Here is a 14790-nt window from a genome sequence, read left to right on the forward strand (position 1 = left end):
GCAGCTCGGGGCTGGGGGAGGTGGGGCTGGGGGTGGCAACGGAAGGGCAGAGCACATGGCCATGGGAGATGGGGAGCGGGGCTGAGGGGCGCTGGAGGTCTAAAGAGGGGCCAGAGGATGGCAGCAGGGTGGCTGCATCCTGGGGCGCCCCTGGCATGGGGCACGGGTTGGGACAGGGCTGAAGGTGAGGGACGAGGCCAGGACCGGGCGCAGGCAGCGAAGGGGCTGGGGCAGCTGGAGGTGGACCGGGGCAGCTGCCGAGGGTGGCGTGGAGCTGGGGGCAGCGGGTGCAGGGTCAGGGCGGCTGGGCTGAGGGCTGTGTCCTGGCAGGGCTGGCCAGGGCGGTGAGCAGCGCGGACATGGGGCCAGGGCTCTGCCTGCCCCGCCGGGGCACAAGGATCGTGGCACTGATCCTGCTCCTCTGCCCAGGTGAGGGGCAGCGATTGGGAGCCCGGGCTGGTGGCGGGGGGGGGGGGCACAGGATGAGGAACGTGGAATGGAAGGTAGGGACATGGGCTTGGAGATGTGGGTGGAGGGATGTGGGTGGAAGGATGCAGGCTTGGGGATATGGGTCAGGGACGTGGGCTGAGGGACATGGGGTGGGGGTGTGAGCTGGGGTATGTAAACTGGGAGATGTGGGCTGGAGCACTTGGGCTGGAGACATGGCCTGAGGGACATGGGCTGGGGGACATCGGTAGGTGATGCAAGCAGGGGGAGATGGGATGAGAGATGTAAGACGGGGGACATGGGCTGGGGATACTGGTGGGGACTCAGGCTGGAGATACGGGTTTAGGGACATGGGCTGGGGGACATAGGCTGGGGACATTGATGAGGGACATGGGCTGGGAGACACAGGCTGGAGCCTTGGGGCTGGGGAACATGGGTTTAGGGCCAGGGGCCAGGGCACACTGGGGGGGAATGCAGGATGGGGGACACAGACTGGGGGCAAGCACAGGGGAACAAGGTCAGAGGGACGTGGGCTGGGAATGTGAGCTAAGGACACAGGCTGGGGATGCAGACGAGGGGACATGAGCCTGGGGACATTGGTGGGGGGGATGCAGGCTGAGGGGCATGAGCTGGGACATGGGCTGGGAGGACTTTGGGGGGGGGTGCAGGCTGGGGACACCAGCTGGGAAATGTGAGCTTGGGGACGTTGCTGGGGGACACTGGCAGAGGCATGGGTAGGAAAACATGGGCTGGGGACACGGGCAGGGACGTGGGCTCCGGCCCAGCTGGTGGTGGGGGACAGGCTGGGGGGTGTCTGGGCCGGGCACGTGGCTCATGGGACAGCCTCCTCCTTCCTTGGCCAGCTCGTTGGCTCTCACAAAACGCGGTTAATTAAATCTCGACGTTCTATTTCCTGTGATCCCGTATCAGGTTTGATTCTGGGTTTTTGCTTGAGATCAAAGCGAGCTCATCATCATCTTGTAATTACAGAAATCGTCTCATCTTCTCCCTTTGAAAAACGCTCGCTGGAATTTCTTGCACCCGAAGCTTCATTAGAAATCAGTATTAACAGTGAAAAGAGCTCTTCAACCAGCTCTCTTATACCTCAAATTTAAGATAGATGGACTTGCAAAATTAAATATGCCAAATTAAAAAAAAAAAAAAAAAAAAAAAAAAAAAAAAAAGCTTTCTATTTAAAATCCTCCTTCTGCATTGCAGGAACGGGAAATACTTCATTATCTGGTGTGAAAAACACTGCTTTTCCCCTAAAATATGGAACAAAATCATTTCCTGATGGCTCAGCTGATGGGAGACTACCGCAGCTCAGTCATACTCCAATATCTGTATCAACATCAGCAGTTTATTTCTTCCAGGTTTTTTCGAAACGTCAAGAATCCTCTACTCCGAAGTAACGGTGCCGAGGAAGCTGGAGCCAAGGGACGGGGCACTTGCAAAGGTCATTTGCTTTTCAGAAAATTGCTGCTGGTCCCAGCCAGGGCCTGGCTGGGGAGGTGGAAGCGTTTGTCACTTCAGGCTTACTGCTTTTGACTTGCCAAACATTTTTAAAAGAGCTTTTTAATTCTTTTTTTCCCCTTTTAATGCTATCTCAACAATGCTAAATGCTACAAAGGGGATTCTTAGAAAGAAACAGGCTCTGGAGAAGAAGCCTTTGGCAAAGGGTAAAACGGGAACCGTGCTCTGAGCAATCAATGCGGCGTTGCATGAGATAAAAGGGATTGGGGCAGAGTTTTGGAGCCTTTCTCTGCTGACAGAGGGCTTTTAATATTTTTTTGGAAAAAATTTCTGCCCTGGTAGTCCAGATATCGAGCCCTCTTCAGCCTAGAGTTGGTTTTACTTAGGAACAGACTGAAATGGCAGAATTAAAGCGGCTTTTCTGAGGAAGGGGGCTGCGCTCTCCGACACTCCCGAAGTCACTTTCCTTGAGATGGGAGGCTGCAAAACCAGGGACGTGAGGCCAGACCGTGTCCACCCGTCCCTGGCAGTCGCCGTTAGCGGGGAACGAAGGAAGGGCACTGCACAGGCTCAGCAAGCAAGGGAACCTCTTGAGAAGATGCTCCCTTGGGGACACGCTTGAGGAGAGGTGCTAAATGGCCTTCATGAGGGAAGGCTGGAACAGCTGAGTTTAATCTTGGAAACATTAATATACTGTGTCTCAAACGGTTTAGGAGGACGTGTCGTATTTAATAACAGCAGAAGGGAACCACCATATCATCCATCTCGTGCAAGCAAAGTAAGTGTCTGCTGCTTCCCGAGCTTTTCTTCCTCTCCGACTCTCTGCTCCTGCAGCCACCCCATGGGCCCCTGTGTGAGGTCTCTGGTCCCACCTGCTGCTCAAAGCAGGGTCAGACCAGGTGCTTTATCCAGGCAGGTGCCTTTCACATCTTCTCCGGGGTGCACCACATTCCTGGTGTGCCGCAAGCACCCACGTGCGGCACTGAGGCTGTGGCCACCCCATGTGAGCCCTCTCCCAGCTCGGCAGCTCCTAGTGGGACCCAGCCAGCCCACGGGATCCCAGGGAAGACCTGGTGCCCTGAGGAAGCACCTGGGGCTGTCCATCATCTTTCCTGAGGACCTCGAAGCCCAGCTTTGGACCAGTCAGAACTTTTATCATAAAACTGGTATTCTAGGAACATTTGCTGTGTGGGTTGACAGGGCTTCTCTCCACCTCTAGGGCTTAAAATGCTGCCACATGCATGAGGAGCAGATCTGATGCACACGCCCAATGATCGTGGCCATTCCTATGTCTGCGCAAACAGCATTTTGAAAGTACATAAATGCATATTTCTTAAGCAATCCCCTTTTTGTCCATCTGTCACGGCCTCGCCATAGTCCAAAGCCAGGGATCTGGCTCCATCTGTCATTGCGTAGCTTCAGTCGCTCCTGCTGCCAGGATTTCTCCTACCCAGATTCTAGCACCAGTCTGGGACTTGTGGACAACAAGTGAATTACCAGGCGTCTCTTGCAGCCTGCAGGAGAAAAACGAAACAGCTGCGCTTAACGGGGAGAACTTGGTATGTCTAATTTTAAGGATTTTTCTGTTTTGACTTTCAGAAACTTGATAGCCAAGGATCTCCCTGTTTTTATGTACAGTCAAGAGGGAGACTTGATAACTGAATATCCGTACATCCAGGTAAGTCTAGATGTATGTCAAAGACACAACATTGAGTAGAGCTAAATTATCATCCTCCTTTTAGGGTCATCTGATTATACCTATGAATCTAAGCAAGAAATAGCTTTCTGTTTTTCAGGCAATTTTCTAAAAATTCACCATTTTTACATTTTAAAAAAAAGAAAGAAGGAAATTGCATAAAGATCTAGAAAACAAAACAATTTCAGATTGATCAGAACAACACTTGATTTCAAACTTCTAAAGTTTCTTAAATAAACATAATTTTGTGTCATCAAAAAAAAAGAAATACCAAATAGGTATTTCTATATAACTATATTTCTATATAACTAGAAGTACCAAAAAGGACTATTTCATCATTATCAAAATACTTTATTTTCTATTACTAAAGAAGGCAGTATTGATCCTCAAAGTATTTTTGCTCGTGCACATGAAATACCCTGCCCAAATGGATCAAGGATTTTGCTTGTGGTTTTTTCACATGCCCCTTCATTGATGCAGTATTTTTCTTTTTAATCTGCGCACGGGAGCTTTTTGCACGGCAGCGGGTGCTGGAGCAGCTGCCCAGCCCAGCAATGAGCTGGGGATGCAGGTGCTGCTAGCGGAGGAGTAACGGGTGTCTGCACCTTGCAGGAGGACTGCTACTACGAGGGGTTCGTGGAAGACACCCCAGGATCCCTCGTCTCCCTCAGCACATGCTTTGGCATCAGGTAACTAAAACACAAATTGTCAGGCACAGGTGAAAAAAAATACATTACAGCTCTTACAGTATTATAGATTTAAAATGCAGCCACTTCACAGAAAAGTAGATTTTAATAAAATTCTTGTCCCACAAACAAGCTTTGTATTCTTAGAGTGCAAGCAGGCAGAAGTTTTTACATGCCGAAGATTTGCTTTACAAAGCAGCCAACTAAATAAGCACCGCTCGGCTGCTTTCCTTTGAGGAACTTTCCTCTTTGCGAGAGCTCTGAGTCCCTGAATATATTTATTTCTGACACAGCAAGCTCCAAATGTGCAACAGAAAATGGTGCGTGTAGGGGCGTGACTGTCTCTTGTAAATCAGAGCTCCCAGGGCCACGGCATTAAACCAGCGGTCGCCCCTGAATATTGTGGCCATTTCTCTCATGGTCTTTCCTATAGAGTTCATTTACTTTATAGTAATAGTCAAGCAAAAAGAAATACCAGTATAGCCTTTCCCATGAAGATTAAGAGAACTTTAAGATGAACCATCCCCAGCTGAGCAGTATAACTGAACTGAATAATGTAAGTATCGTACTTACATTATCCCACTACAACATTATCGATCTAAAGCTGTTAATTCTTCTCCAAAAATATCCACCTTAGGGACCTCTCTAAAAGCTCATGGAAAGGATGGATTTTTGCAAAGTGCATCAAAGAACAAATAAACAATGTAAAATACTTCTCGCAATTGTGTGCTGTCCCTAGTGAATGCCCACTATAAACCCGCTCCTCTGGAAGCCAAGCTTTTACTGCTTCCTCACATACGCAGTGTATTTGCAGTCAGCATCTCCAGGAGACCATCCCAAGCTACTAAGTGTCTAGATCAAAATCTAGCCCTTGTGCTTCAGGCACGTTTCTCCATGCACAGTCTCACTATCCCTGAACTCATCAGCAACAACTGGGAAATGCCTGGTCTTTGACTCCTCCTTTGCTTTTTTCCTTACCTGTCTGCCCCTCATTCACTCAACATCATCCAAGAGAGATAGATGCTTTGGGTTATACTCCACACTCAGTCCTGGCCCTGTTTAAAATAGGGTTCAGTTGGTATAGGAAAAAAATATATAAATCCTGATTCTTCCACACTTCTCCCAACTCTGGAGCCGCTTCACGGCCAGGACACCTCAGCAAGATCAACTGCCTTTTCGGGCACCCACAGCTTGGACCTAGACTTGCAGGACCACCGGATAATTCAGGTTGGAAGCGACCTTGGGAAGTCTCTAGTCTTACCTCCAGCTCAAAGCTGGGCAGCTGTGGGGCTACACCAGGTTACCCACGACTTTATCCAGTCAGGTCTTGAAAACCTCCAAGGACAGAGATGCCTGGGTCTCTGGGCCCTATTGTGCTGCTTAACTGTCATCATGGGGAAAAAGTTATCCACCCTACCAAAAGACATGCAGTTCCTGCTGGAAGACCTTTCTTCTGAAGGCAAGAACTTACTCTCTTCATATACAGATGAAGTGACCCAGTGGTTACCCAAGCCACATGAAAACCTCTAGGGAACCTCCAACAAATTCTAGAAGTAACTCATTTTATCAGCTAGTAACGTTCCAGTCATGGCCGCATGGGATCTGAGTTCTTTGTGTCATGGTGGCAAGATGCTTTTAAAAATACACTAGAGAGCTGCGCTCCATATCTGTTTGTTCAGTCCACCACAAGATAGATAGCATCTTTCTAGGCTCAGGAAGCACTGTAGGTTCTTGGTTTGAGCACTAAGGAGCTTTACAAAAGTATTGGTCTTGCTGTATATGTGAGATACTAACATATAAAGGTTTTTCTTTGTCTCAAGGACTAGATAATAAAGGAATGACAACCTTGATCAAAGCCACCTTAGAATTTTTAGCTTCTTAAACCTGATTCTTACTCAATGCCTAAGGAACATGAGGAGCCATTAGACTCCTTAGCTGTCATGGCATTTCCTCTGCAGGAAGAGATTTCACCATGAACATAGAGTTTCACCGTTCAGCATCATTCAAAACCATCCTGGGATAATGGCAGTCTGCATCTTTACTAATCTTGTGCCAGACTCCATACCAAATGCATTCAGAGCTGGCGTTAGCCCACTTTCGGGGTGTTCAGATGATGCAGACACCAGTGCTGATCCCAAATTGTGCCTGTAGGTCCTCCTGCCGGTGAGCAACATTTGCTGAGAGATTCACAACAATATTTTGACAGCAGTTTCCAAGACTGGGATTACACAGAGATCAGTATCGTTGCCTCGGACATCAAACAGAAATGCCCACAGTTCTGCTCCAGAATACGACCCTCCACAGTAATTCTCAGCTGCATTCCCAATTCTTTGTGGATTTTTTCCAATTCTGCTCCTGCTCAGGTAGTACAAAAGAGCAGGCAGACCAAAGTACCAGCCTGATCCAGGCAGTTTGGGTTTCAGCACCCAAACTCAGTTCCATGATCAAAAGCCCTTCTGCCATTAAAGGATCTTCTGTCAACACTGGTGGAGACAGCTTCGCACTTACATCTTAGCTCTCCTCACAGCCTGGATATTCTCAGGGTGAGAAAAAGGTCATTTTCTCCAATTTGAGATCTTTTTGATAAATGCCACCAACCATGTACTAAGAAAACTGACGTTGCAAAGTCCTCTAGGTTTCTAGCTCAGTGTTTGGTGAGGCCATACTTTCCTATTTTGACATATTAGACAGTAATACCAGACATTTCAGAACTAAATAATTTGAACTCTAGCAGAATTAAGACCTATTTAGCCTCTCTGATGAGATCAAGGCATAGGACTAAGATCTGGGTAGACCCACCTGCACCTTCATCTTGAAACAAGCCCCTCAAAGGTCTTTGAATTGCTTAAGTGAGATTTTTGAGGATGCAGACTAAAATGAGGCAACTTTCTAAGTAGGGGAAGCTCAGAACCTCATAAAATCAAATAAAATTTAAATCTATGGAAGCCAGTCTTCATCTGCCTACCTTTAACAGAGGTCTTTCCTCCAGGCATGCTTGGTCCAGCAATCTCTAAGGACTTCTTGGGCTGCTGCAGGCTTCGTCCTAGGGAAAATCGTGCTTTCCATTCAGACATCTGCTCCCTGCTTCCAGAGGTCTACCTGTCTAGCCATAACCTTAACAGAACATAATATACATTAACTGTCCATCACAGCTCCTACTTTGTCCCTTCATTCCCAGATTGAGGTATTGTCTCTTCTTTTTTAACCCTACTACTACAGGGCTTTTTAAGGAATTAATTATTCCTTCTCTCAGTCCCTCATGGGATCTCACATGCAGATTGCTCTCGGTAAAGATTGCCTTTTGTGCCAGTGTGACACGTTCCTATAGTTATTAATGGACAAAACCTATTTAGTCACAGTGTCTTCCTGGAGATAAACAGATCTTACTTATCTTTCAAGATAAGTAGCCCATTCAGAGTTTTTACCGCCTTCTCAGTTTTGTTTAATACATGAAATTCATCTGTAGCTTCTTTACTTTTTCCCAAAGTCGCATGATTGCTCTTTCATGCCATCTTATGTATCCTAAACATTGGACATGGTGTTTTTTTCCATAGGAAATCTTTTCAATGAGTTCCTTTTCAGTTCCCACTGGATCCCTGACTGTAGAAGTAGCATTATGAGAGAGCTAAAAGGAATATTTCCTTATCTTCCTCTCTAAAATATAAAATAACAGGCTTGTCCAAAGCCTCAGAAGTGTCTCCCGCATTTCCACCCGCTGGTGATATCCATGTGGCTGCTCCAGCATCTCCAGCAGCACTTGCTCCAGCACTTGCTACTGCTGCCATGCCCCAGCCCACCGATGCCAGTGGGAGGGTGGACTTTTAATCTCTCTTTCTTTAAGGATTTTGAGCCTCTTCTCCTTGTCATTGGTTTGCTGGGCAGTGCCTGGAATCACCCATGATATGCAAACACATGTTGGGTGAAGAGGATGAGTTGCTTGCTCACCGCTGTCTTTCTAGGGAGCTTTTGCTTGCTTGAGTGCTCTCAGTGCACCATCCTATCCCTCCTCTCAGGTCCCCATCGCACTGGGAATCCCAGGCTGGAGAGGATGGGGCATTCCTCACCCTTTTATCGCCACACAAGGTGTGCACAGGGAGGGAAGGGCCTTGGACGTACTCCTATGTGTGTGTAGGGCAGCAAATTCTCTGGTTAACAACGTTCGCAAATGGGGGACCAAAGCACGATACCACAATGTAGCTGAAAAATACAGACAGGTAAGTAACTTGTCCTTCTTACCATCACGCTGTCCGCTGTCATATTTGATAGAAGAAAAGTTTGATGAAACTGCTGGTGGTGCCTCATTTGTTTAGACTCTCTTTTAAGGGTTCATACACCTTGTTTCTTTCTATATTTATAAAATAATTTAGAAAGCCATTTAGTTTCATCAAATCGTTTAATTGTTTTTCTGTTTGAAAATTCACAGTGGAGTTTTGGAAATTGGAGACCTGAGGTATGAAATCGAACCCGTTGAAAACTCCTCTACATTTCAACATCTTATTTATCGGAAGGCACTGGAAAGTGACCCACCTCATCTGTGCCAAGTGCCAGAAAAGAATGAAGACCAACTGCCTGAAGAGGAAGACCTTTCAAATGGGAGTCGTAAAATATTTTTTATTGAAGTAAGAATTCCTGCTAGAGCAGTATTGCATATTAGTGCATATTATGAGAACGATCCAACTGTTTTGGAAATTCCTGTCATATTCAGAGGAATGTTATAGGGTTTCAAGCTATGATGTATTGGCAGGTCTGAAAGCTAACAGGATTTCTGTCTCATCCTGTGTGATTATCAGGAGCAAAGCACTGTCTCATCCTAAGGAAACCATACTTTGAGCTATGCCTAAGCTTAATAGTGAGAACAAAAGACACATTTCTGTTACTCTGGATGTTTCCTTCCAAACTTAGAGTAGTTCAGCACTTCAAAACTCATCTGTCACCAGCTTACATCAGTCCTGGAAGAGACCTAGGAGCTGAAAGGCAATGCACCTCTTCCGCTTACTCACTGTTCACATTGCTTTAGTGGTGCGAAGAGCTTTCTGGGCTGAGAGGTGTGATTGCAGGTGCAATGACTGCAGAGTAAATAAAAGCCACATTCAAATGGCTTATTAATGATTAACTGGTAAACTAGGCATGAATCACCTGAGGAACCTTAATCCTCTGAGGACTTGTGAAAGTGTTAAATAATACTTCATCAGGGACTGGTTGGGTGAAGTTCATCCTGCCTTGAGTTTGATTCTCCCTTGAGATCCCTTCCTGCACAGTTAATCTCAGAAAACATGGAAAAAATATCCAATTTTAAAAAGTCCTGGCTGAAATGAAAGTGGTAGTAGCAATCAAGATTTTTTTTTTAATTAGCAATAAAGAGTGGAGTTGACACCTCTGCCAGTTTATATGGAAACAGGAGATAGAGGCAGTTAAAGATTTCAGTTAAAATTTTAAATGATTAATTATTTTTAGACAGTAAGGATGTGTTACTAGTTTTTCTGTGATCAGAAGCTACACAAGGAGCAATCTAAATCGATTATTGACATTCCCCTTACAGACGGAAAATCTATTGACAATCTATTATTTTACTGCATGACTCCAGAATGGAAAATGCAGGCTTCATCCTGGGATCAGGGGTCTGAATCTAGGACTCTTCTCTCTAGAGTTTCTTCTTCCAGGGCTGCATAGTCAAAGAGATGAAGGGGAAGGACGAAGCTTGGTATGTGGGCTACGCTCCTGGGAAGTGGGTGCTATTGACCTCTCAGACTGACAACAGTCTTGATCTCCGTCCTGCAGGATCATAGGGTGATTCAGGTTGGAAGGGATTTTGGGAGGACTCAGGTCCAATCTCCTGCTCCAAGCAGGGTCAGCTATGAAGTCAAACCACGTTGTGCAGGGCTTTTCCAGACTGATCTTGAAAAGGTCCAAGGATACAGACAGCACAGCCTCTCTGGGAAACCTTTTCTAACGCTTGAATTTTCTCTGTTAGTGCATCAGTAACTGTGAAAATGTGCAATAAGCATCACCATCTCACCACGAGGAGGCTGCTCCAGCAGAAGAGGTCTATAGACAATATCTGCTGCTTTGATTGTGTCTGTTACGATAAATAAAAGAGGGCCAAGGGGTTGACTCCAGGGCTTAGCTCACATCCAGCCTGCTCTGGTTGATCCCTTCCGCAACAGACTTGTCCTGGAGAGATCTAGTTGAAACAGTGCAAAATGGAGACAAGGAGCAAGTGAGCAGGGAGTAGAGGAGAAGCTGAGTACCCCAAACTATTCCCTGGCCATCTTATTTAGCAGTACAGCTGGTGAGTGCTCTAGTTACTGGGCTAACACACTAGAGATGCGATTACTGGCTGCTTCTCATGAACGTGTCACTGCCTGGCACCTCTCTGCTGAGCTGTAAACTGTCCCATGAATACCTGTATCTTTGCAAATTACCAAAATTCCCTTCATTGCCAATGGAGACAAATAGGTGCTTTGAGGATGTGAGAAACCTTTTCTGGAGAAACCTCCGAAATGTTTGAATAGTTCTGTTTGCACTGTGAAAGTGCCTCTGCCCTTCTCTTCACTCCAAAGGGGCCCTAAGGTGCAGCTCCCCGTACCCACACATGGGTGCCCTGTTCTCAGCAGTGTTTCTGCCAATGTCCCGTGAGCACCGAGGAAGGGAAGCTACCTCACCTGCCTTACTGATGCTGCTCTGGCTCCTGCTCCTTCTTTTTTTGCCTTTCTTTTCCCTCACGGAACAGCAGAATAATTTTGAGTTTCATCCCGCCTTTCATCGCACGTCTCTGATGGAGCTGTCTGCAAATCTACCAGCACTCTCTCTTAGCCTCAGGCTCCTGGGATAGAGGTGATGTTGAACAGTTCCCAGCCCACACCTGACCCTCATGGGACTTCAGTTAACGCATCTTTACCTCCAGGGGCAACAAGTGCTCTAGCTCACTTCCCAATGTTGTTAGTATACACCTTATTGCAAGCAAACCTGAACTACACTGCCATGGTTTGCTTAAATTGGGTGGAAAAAAGCTTTAATGATGTCAAATGCATGCATCTCTTGCTTGTCCTCTATTCAGAAACCATATTTCCATATTATTGAAGGCAATTAATTTGTTCTGGCATCATTTGTTTGATATTGGCTATTACTGATGTTGCTTTCACAAGTGCGTTGGTTATAAAAAGTTTATCTGCTTTGATTTATGAATGCTTTTGAGAGCTTGGGAGGACTTTTGTCATTGCTGTTTCTGCTTTCAAAAGTGCTGAGATAAAGCATTATTTTCGTAACTGGAAGCATGGATTATTTATAGCAGCAGTCTGTCCTATGTCAGCATGTTGTAACTGCAGTCAGTGAAAGAAACAGTGATATTCAAAGATGCTGCCTTCTGATAATAGTATGAAACAGTTAGAGGAAAGAATTACTTATCAGCTCCCGTGGTGAAAATATAGTTTTATAAATTACTATAATTTCATTGAATTTACTGAGAAGCTGCCAGAGAAAGAGAATAATTTATAATATTAATAAAGTAGTATTTGTTCAACTGAGAAGAGAGATGAGTCCCCTTGTTTAAAATGACTCTTAAGCAATATCATTTTTTTAGCAATGCATACTTCTGCAACAGCCAAATGATAGAAAGTCATATTTCTGTTCTGAGATGGGACATTGCAGCTACGGAGCAACCTTGTGCTGCAAAGAGCAGCATGATCCTCCAGATTACACGTTAACGCGTTAGGTGCTACCAGCCATTAATTCGCTGGATGTACAAAATGCACCAGCCAACAATCTTCACCCATTTCTTCACAGTTCAAGACTGAGAGTGTTGCACCTAGGATAGATTTTTTTTGAACTATGGAGCTGCCCATCCGCAAATGAATGTGCAAAGGACACCAACAAAATAGATACTAAATGCTTATCTCCAAAGGTTACTGGAATCCAGGTTCAGTAAATGGCGCCTTTCTGGTTAAGTGGTTGGATCTACCAATGTGCATATTCCCATTAGCTGTATTACTGAGATGTCCTGGGTAAAATTAAACAACGCTAAGAATTTTTGTAGAGGCTTTCACGTGGCTTGAACAATTTCAGGACAGTTCAGGACAACTCTGACTCAGCAATTATCTGTTTCTCTCTCTGACTGCTGCTTCTTGAAGCAGGACAGAACATGTTGTTGACCCCACTCTACTCTCCCTCCCGATCTAATGATCAAAAAAAAATTCTTAGCAGTAGAAGTGGTGCAAAAATTTTGCAATTCACAGTGAGCTGGTATAACGTGAGTGATGCCAGTTATTACCCTTGATACCAACAGCTGACTTGTTACTGTATCCCACCTCTGAATATTTCAGGTTTCTCCCTGATCAGCCTTGGCACCGTTAATCCTTTTCATTCTCCAACATATAACTCCACTCTGTTCTTGTACTTTGTCATATGGGTATCAGGGAAATTCTGAATTTGCTTGAATAATACCACGTGGTTTTTGATCCGCATTTTGGCATACACTTAAAAATTCCTGAACTTACCATAATAACTGTGGTGTGATTTGTTCACTTCCAGGAAGTTTCCAATCTTCACGAGTTGCAGGTGTCCACCAGATATTTAGAATTAGCTCTTGTAACAAACAAAGAGTTGGTAAGTGTCAGCAAGTTGTAACCACGGTACTTGGTTGTGACTATATGGCTATAATGGAATTAGTCTCTCATATTTAACCCTACTTGTGTGAATGTATTACACCAATGCCTGTTTTTAGAGAATAAGGGGGCTCATTTGTCACTGATTCTCAAAGACTAAGGAAATAAAAGCACTTCTTTGGGCAGCATGCTTCTTCACTGTGAAGAGCAACTGCTTGTACTCAGCCCCCGTGTGCATAGATGAGCAAGATACTTCCAGGAGCTCGATCACGGCACAAAGCTTTCCTCCCCAAACCACTGCGGTCGGTCCACTGACCCGCAGCAGTGCAGAAACCCCACGGCACGGACATGCCTGATGTGGCTAAAAGGGATTTAGGCTGGGAAATAGCTGATACAGAAACAGAAGAGATGAGCAATCAGCGCTCACCATAAAACTGGATTTCTGAGTTCTGAGATTTTAATGTCTCTCTTCTCCCCTTTCAGTTTAAAGTTAATCACTACAACGAAACTCTGATGTTACATCTACTCATCTCCATAAACAACATCCTGAACACGGTGAGTTTAATGAGCCAACGGCTGTGATTGCTGTTTTGCTCGATTTGTTGTCTGTCAAATGTGGTGCTCTGTCTGGGGAAGAGATGAATAATCTGTGTTTGACTAGAGCTATTCTGCAAGAAAACGATGCGTTCTTGAACGGTACAAAACCCGCTCCAACCGCTGGAAAATTGTTTCAAGTGCGAGTGAAGCTACTTTTAAAATATTCTGAAATTATCCCTTTAAAATGCTTGATTGGGAATACACATTATTGTTACTAAATGCTTTCTGGTAGCTTGTTGGCTTTTCCCTTCATCCTCTCCTTGCTCTGAGACCTCAGCAGCAGCAGTTTTCCTCTTCTGCTTTTTCTGCGCAGATATTCTGACTAAATGCTGCTGCATCAGCCAGGAACTCAGCCACGAGGCAGCTAAAATGAGTTACACAGAAAGCCCTAATAAAGAAATACAAGGCACTAAAATAAAGAATACGACCAGATGGTCCATCTCGAGCCAGGGCAAACTGTGGGAACTGTGGGAGAGGGCTTGGGGCCGGCAGCTTTCCGGTGGCGAGGGGTGTTTTTTGTCGCGAGCGCCCACGTCACGCGGCGACCTGCTTCCAGGTGTACCGGCCCATGAAGCTGCAGATCGTGATTAGCGCGGTGGAGATGTGGAAGAACATGGACCACGTGACGATCGCCCGCGACCTGGCCCAGACGCTGCAATTTTTTACCATGTGGTGCCAGAGGGACCTCGTAGGCCGCATTAACTACGACCACATAGAGCTACTTCTGTAAGGCGCCTTCGACTTAAACTCTCAGCTCATGTACTGGTTGCGGAGAGAAAAGTAGGGAGACGTAATATTTCCATCCCTCTATTTTTCTGATTTTTACTAATTCTTTTTTTTAAAAAAAATTTACCTCGTTTTTTTAACCTTTTTTTTAACCTAATTCTTTTTGTCCATACATTAATTAGTACGCATTTCTCATGCAAATTGATACAAGGGAGATTTTAAGTAGGTAGGCTATTAGTCTATAGTCTATTACAAGAAGGATTTTAGTAGGGATTTTAGCTCACCATCTTTTATAAGAGGAATTTTAAGTAGGTAGTCTATTAGTCTATTTTTCCAGTCTTCCTTCTCTTTAAATCAAAATAACCAAATTCTTTGAAGCCACTCACTTTTCAGACATGCTAGCTACTCATTTATTAGATATCCTAATTCAGTGTTACATGATTTACAACTCACTATTTAAACTAAACCTTTTTCCTAAGGTGATGGAGTTAGATCTCAAACAACAATGACATTTAATCACCTATTTAATTTGCTTGCTTTTTAAGACCTAGCAATTTGATGCTGT

At 45.2% G+C, this 14790-nt stretch overlaps 1 protein-coding gene across 1 annotated transcript in view; it reads left to right on the plus strand.

Annotated features, from left to right (window-relative positions):
* Positions 1 to 359: 359 nt before the first annotated feature.
* LOC134146248 (disintegrin and metalloproteinase domain-containing protein 9-like) overlaps positions 360 to 14790 on the plus strand; it is a 38552-nt gene continuing 24121 nt past the window's right edge. Inside the window, exons 1-9 of the mRNA XM_062586584.1 lie at positions 360 to 429; positions 1821 to 1903; positions 2634 to 2698; positions 3520 to 3598; positions 4229 to 4305; positions 8726 to 8921; positions 12829 to 12903; positions 13386 to 13457; positions 14056 to 14225. Of these exons, the coding sequence (XP_062442568.1) occupies positions 360 to 429; positions 1821 to 1903; positions 2634 to 2698; positions 3520 to 3598; positions 4229 to 4305; positions 8726 to 8921; positions 12829 to 12903; positions 13386 to 13457; positions 14056 to 14225 (887 nt within the window). The remainder of the gene's footprint in view (positions 430 to 1820; positions 1904 to 2633; positions 2699 to 3519; positions 3599 to 4228; positions 4306 to 8725; positions 8922 to 12828; positions 12904 to 13385; positions 13458 to 14055; positions 14226 to 14790) is intronic.

This window comes from Rhea pennata, chromosome 1 (genome assembly GCF_028389875.1).
Source record: "Rhea pennata isolate bPtePen1 chromosome 1, bPtePen1.pri, whole genome shotgun sequence".
Lineage (NCBI taxonomy): Eukaryota > Metazoa > Chordata > Aves > Rheiformes > Rheidae > Rhea > Rhea pennata.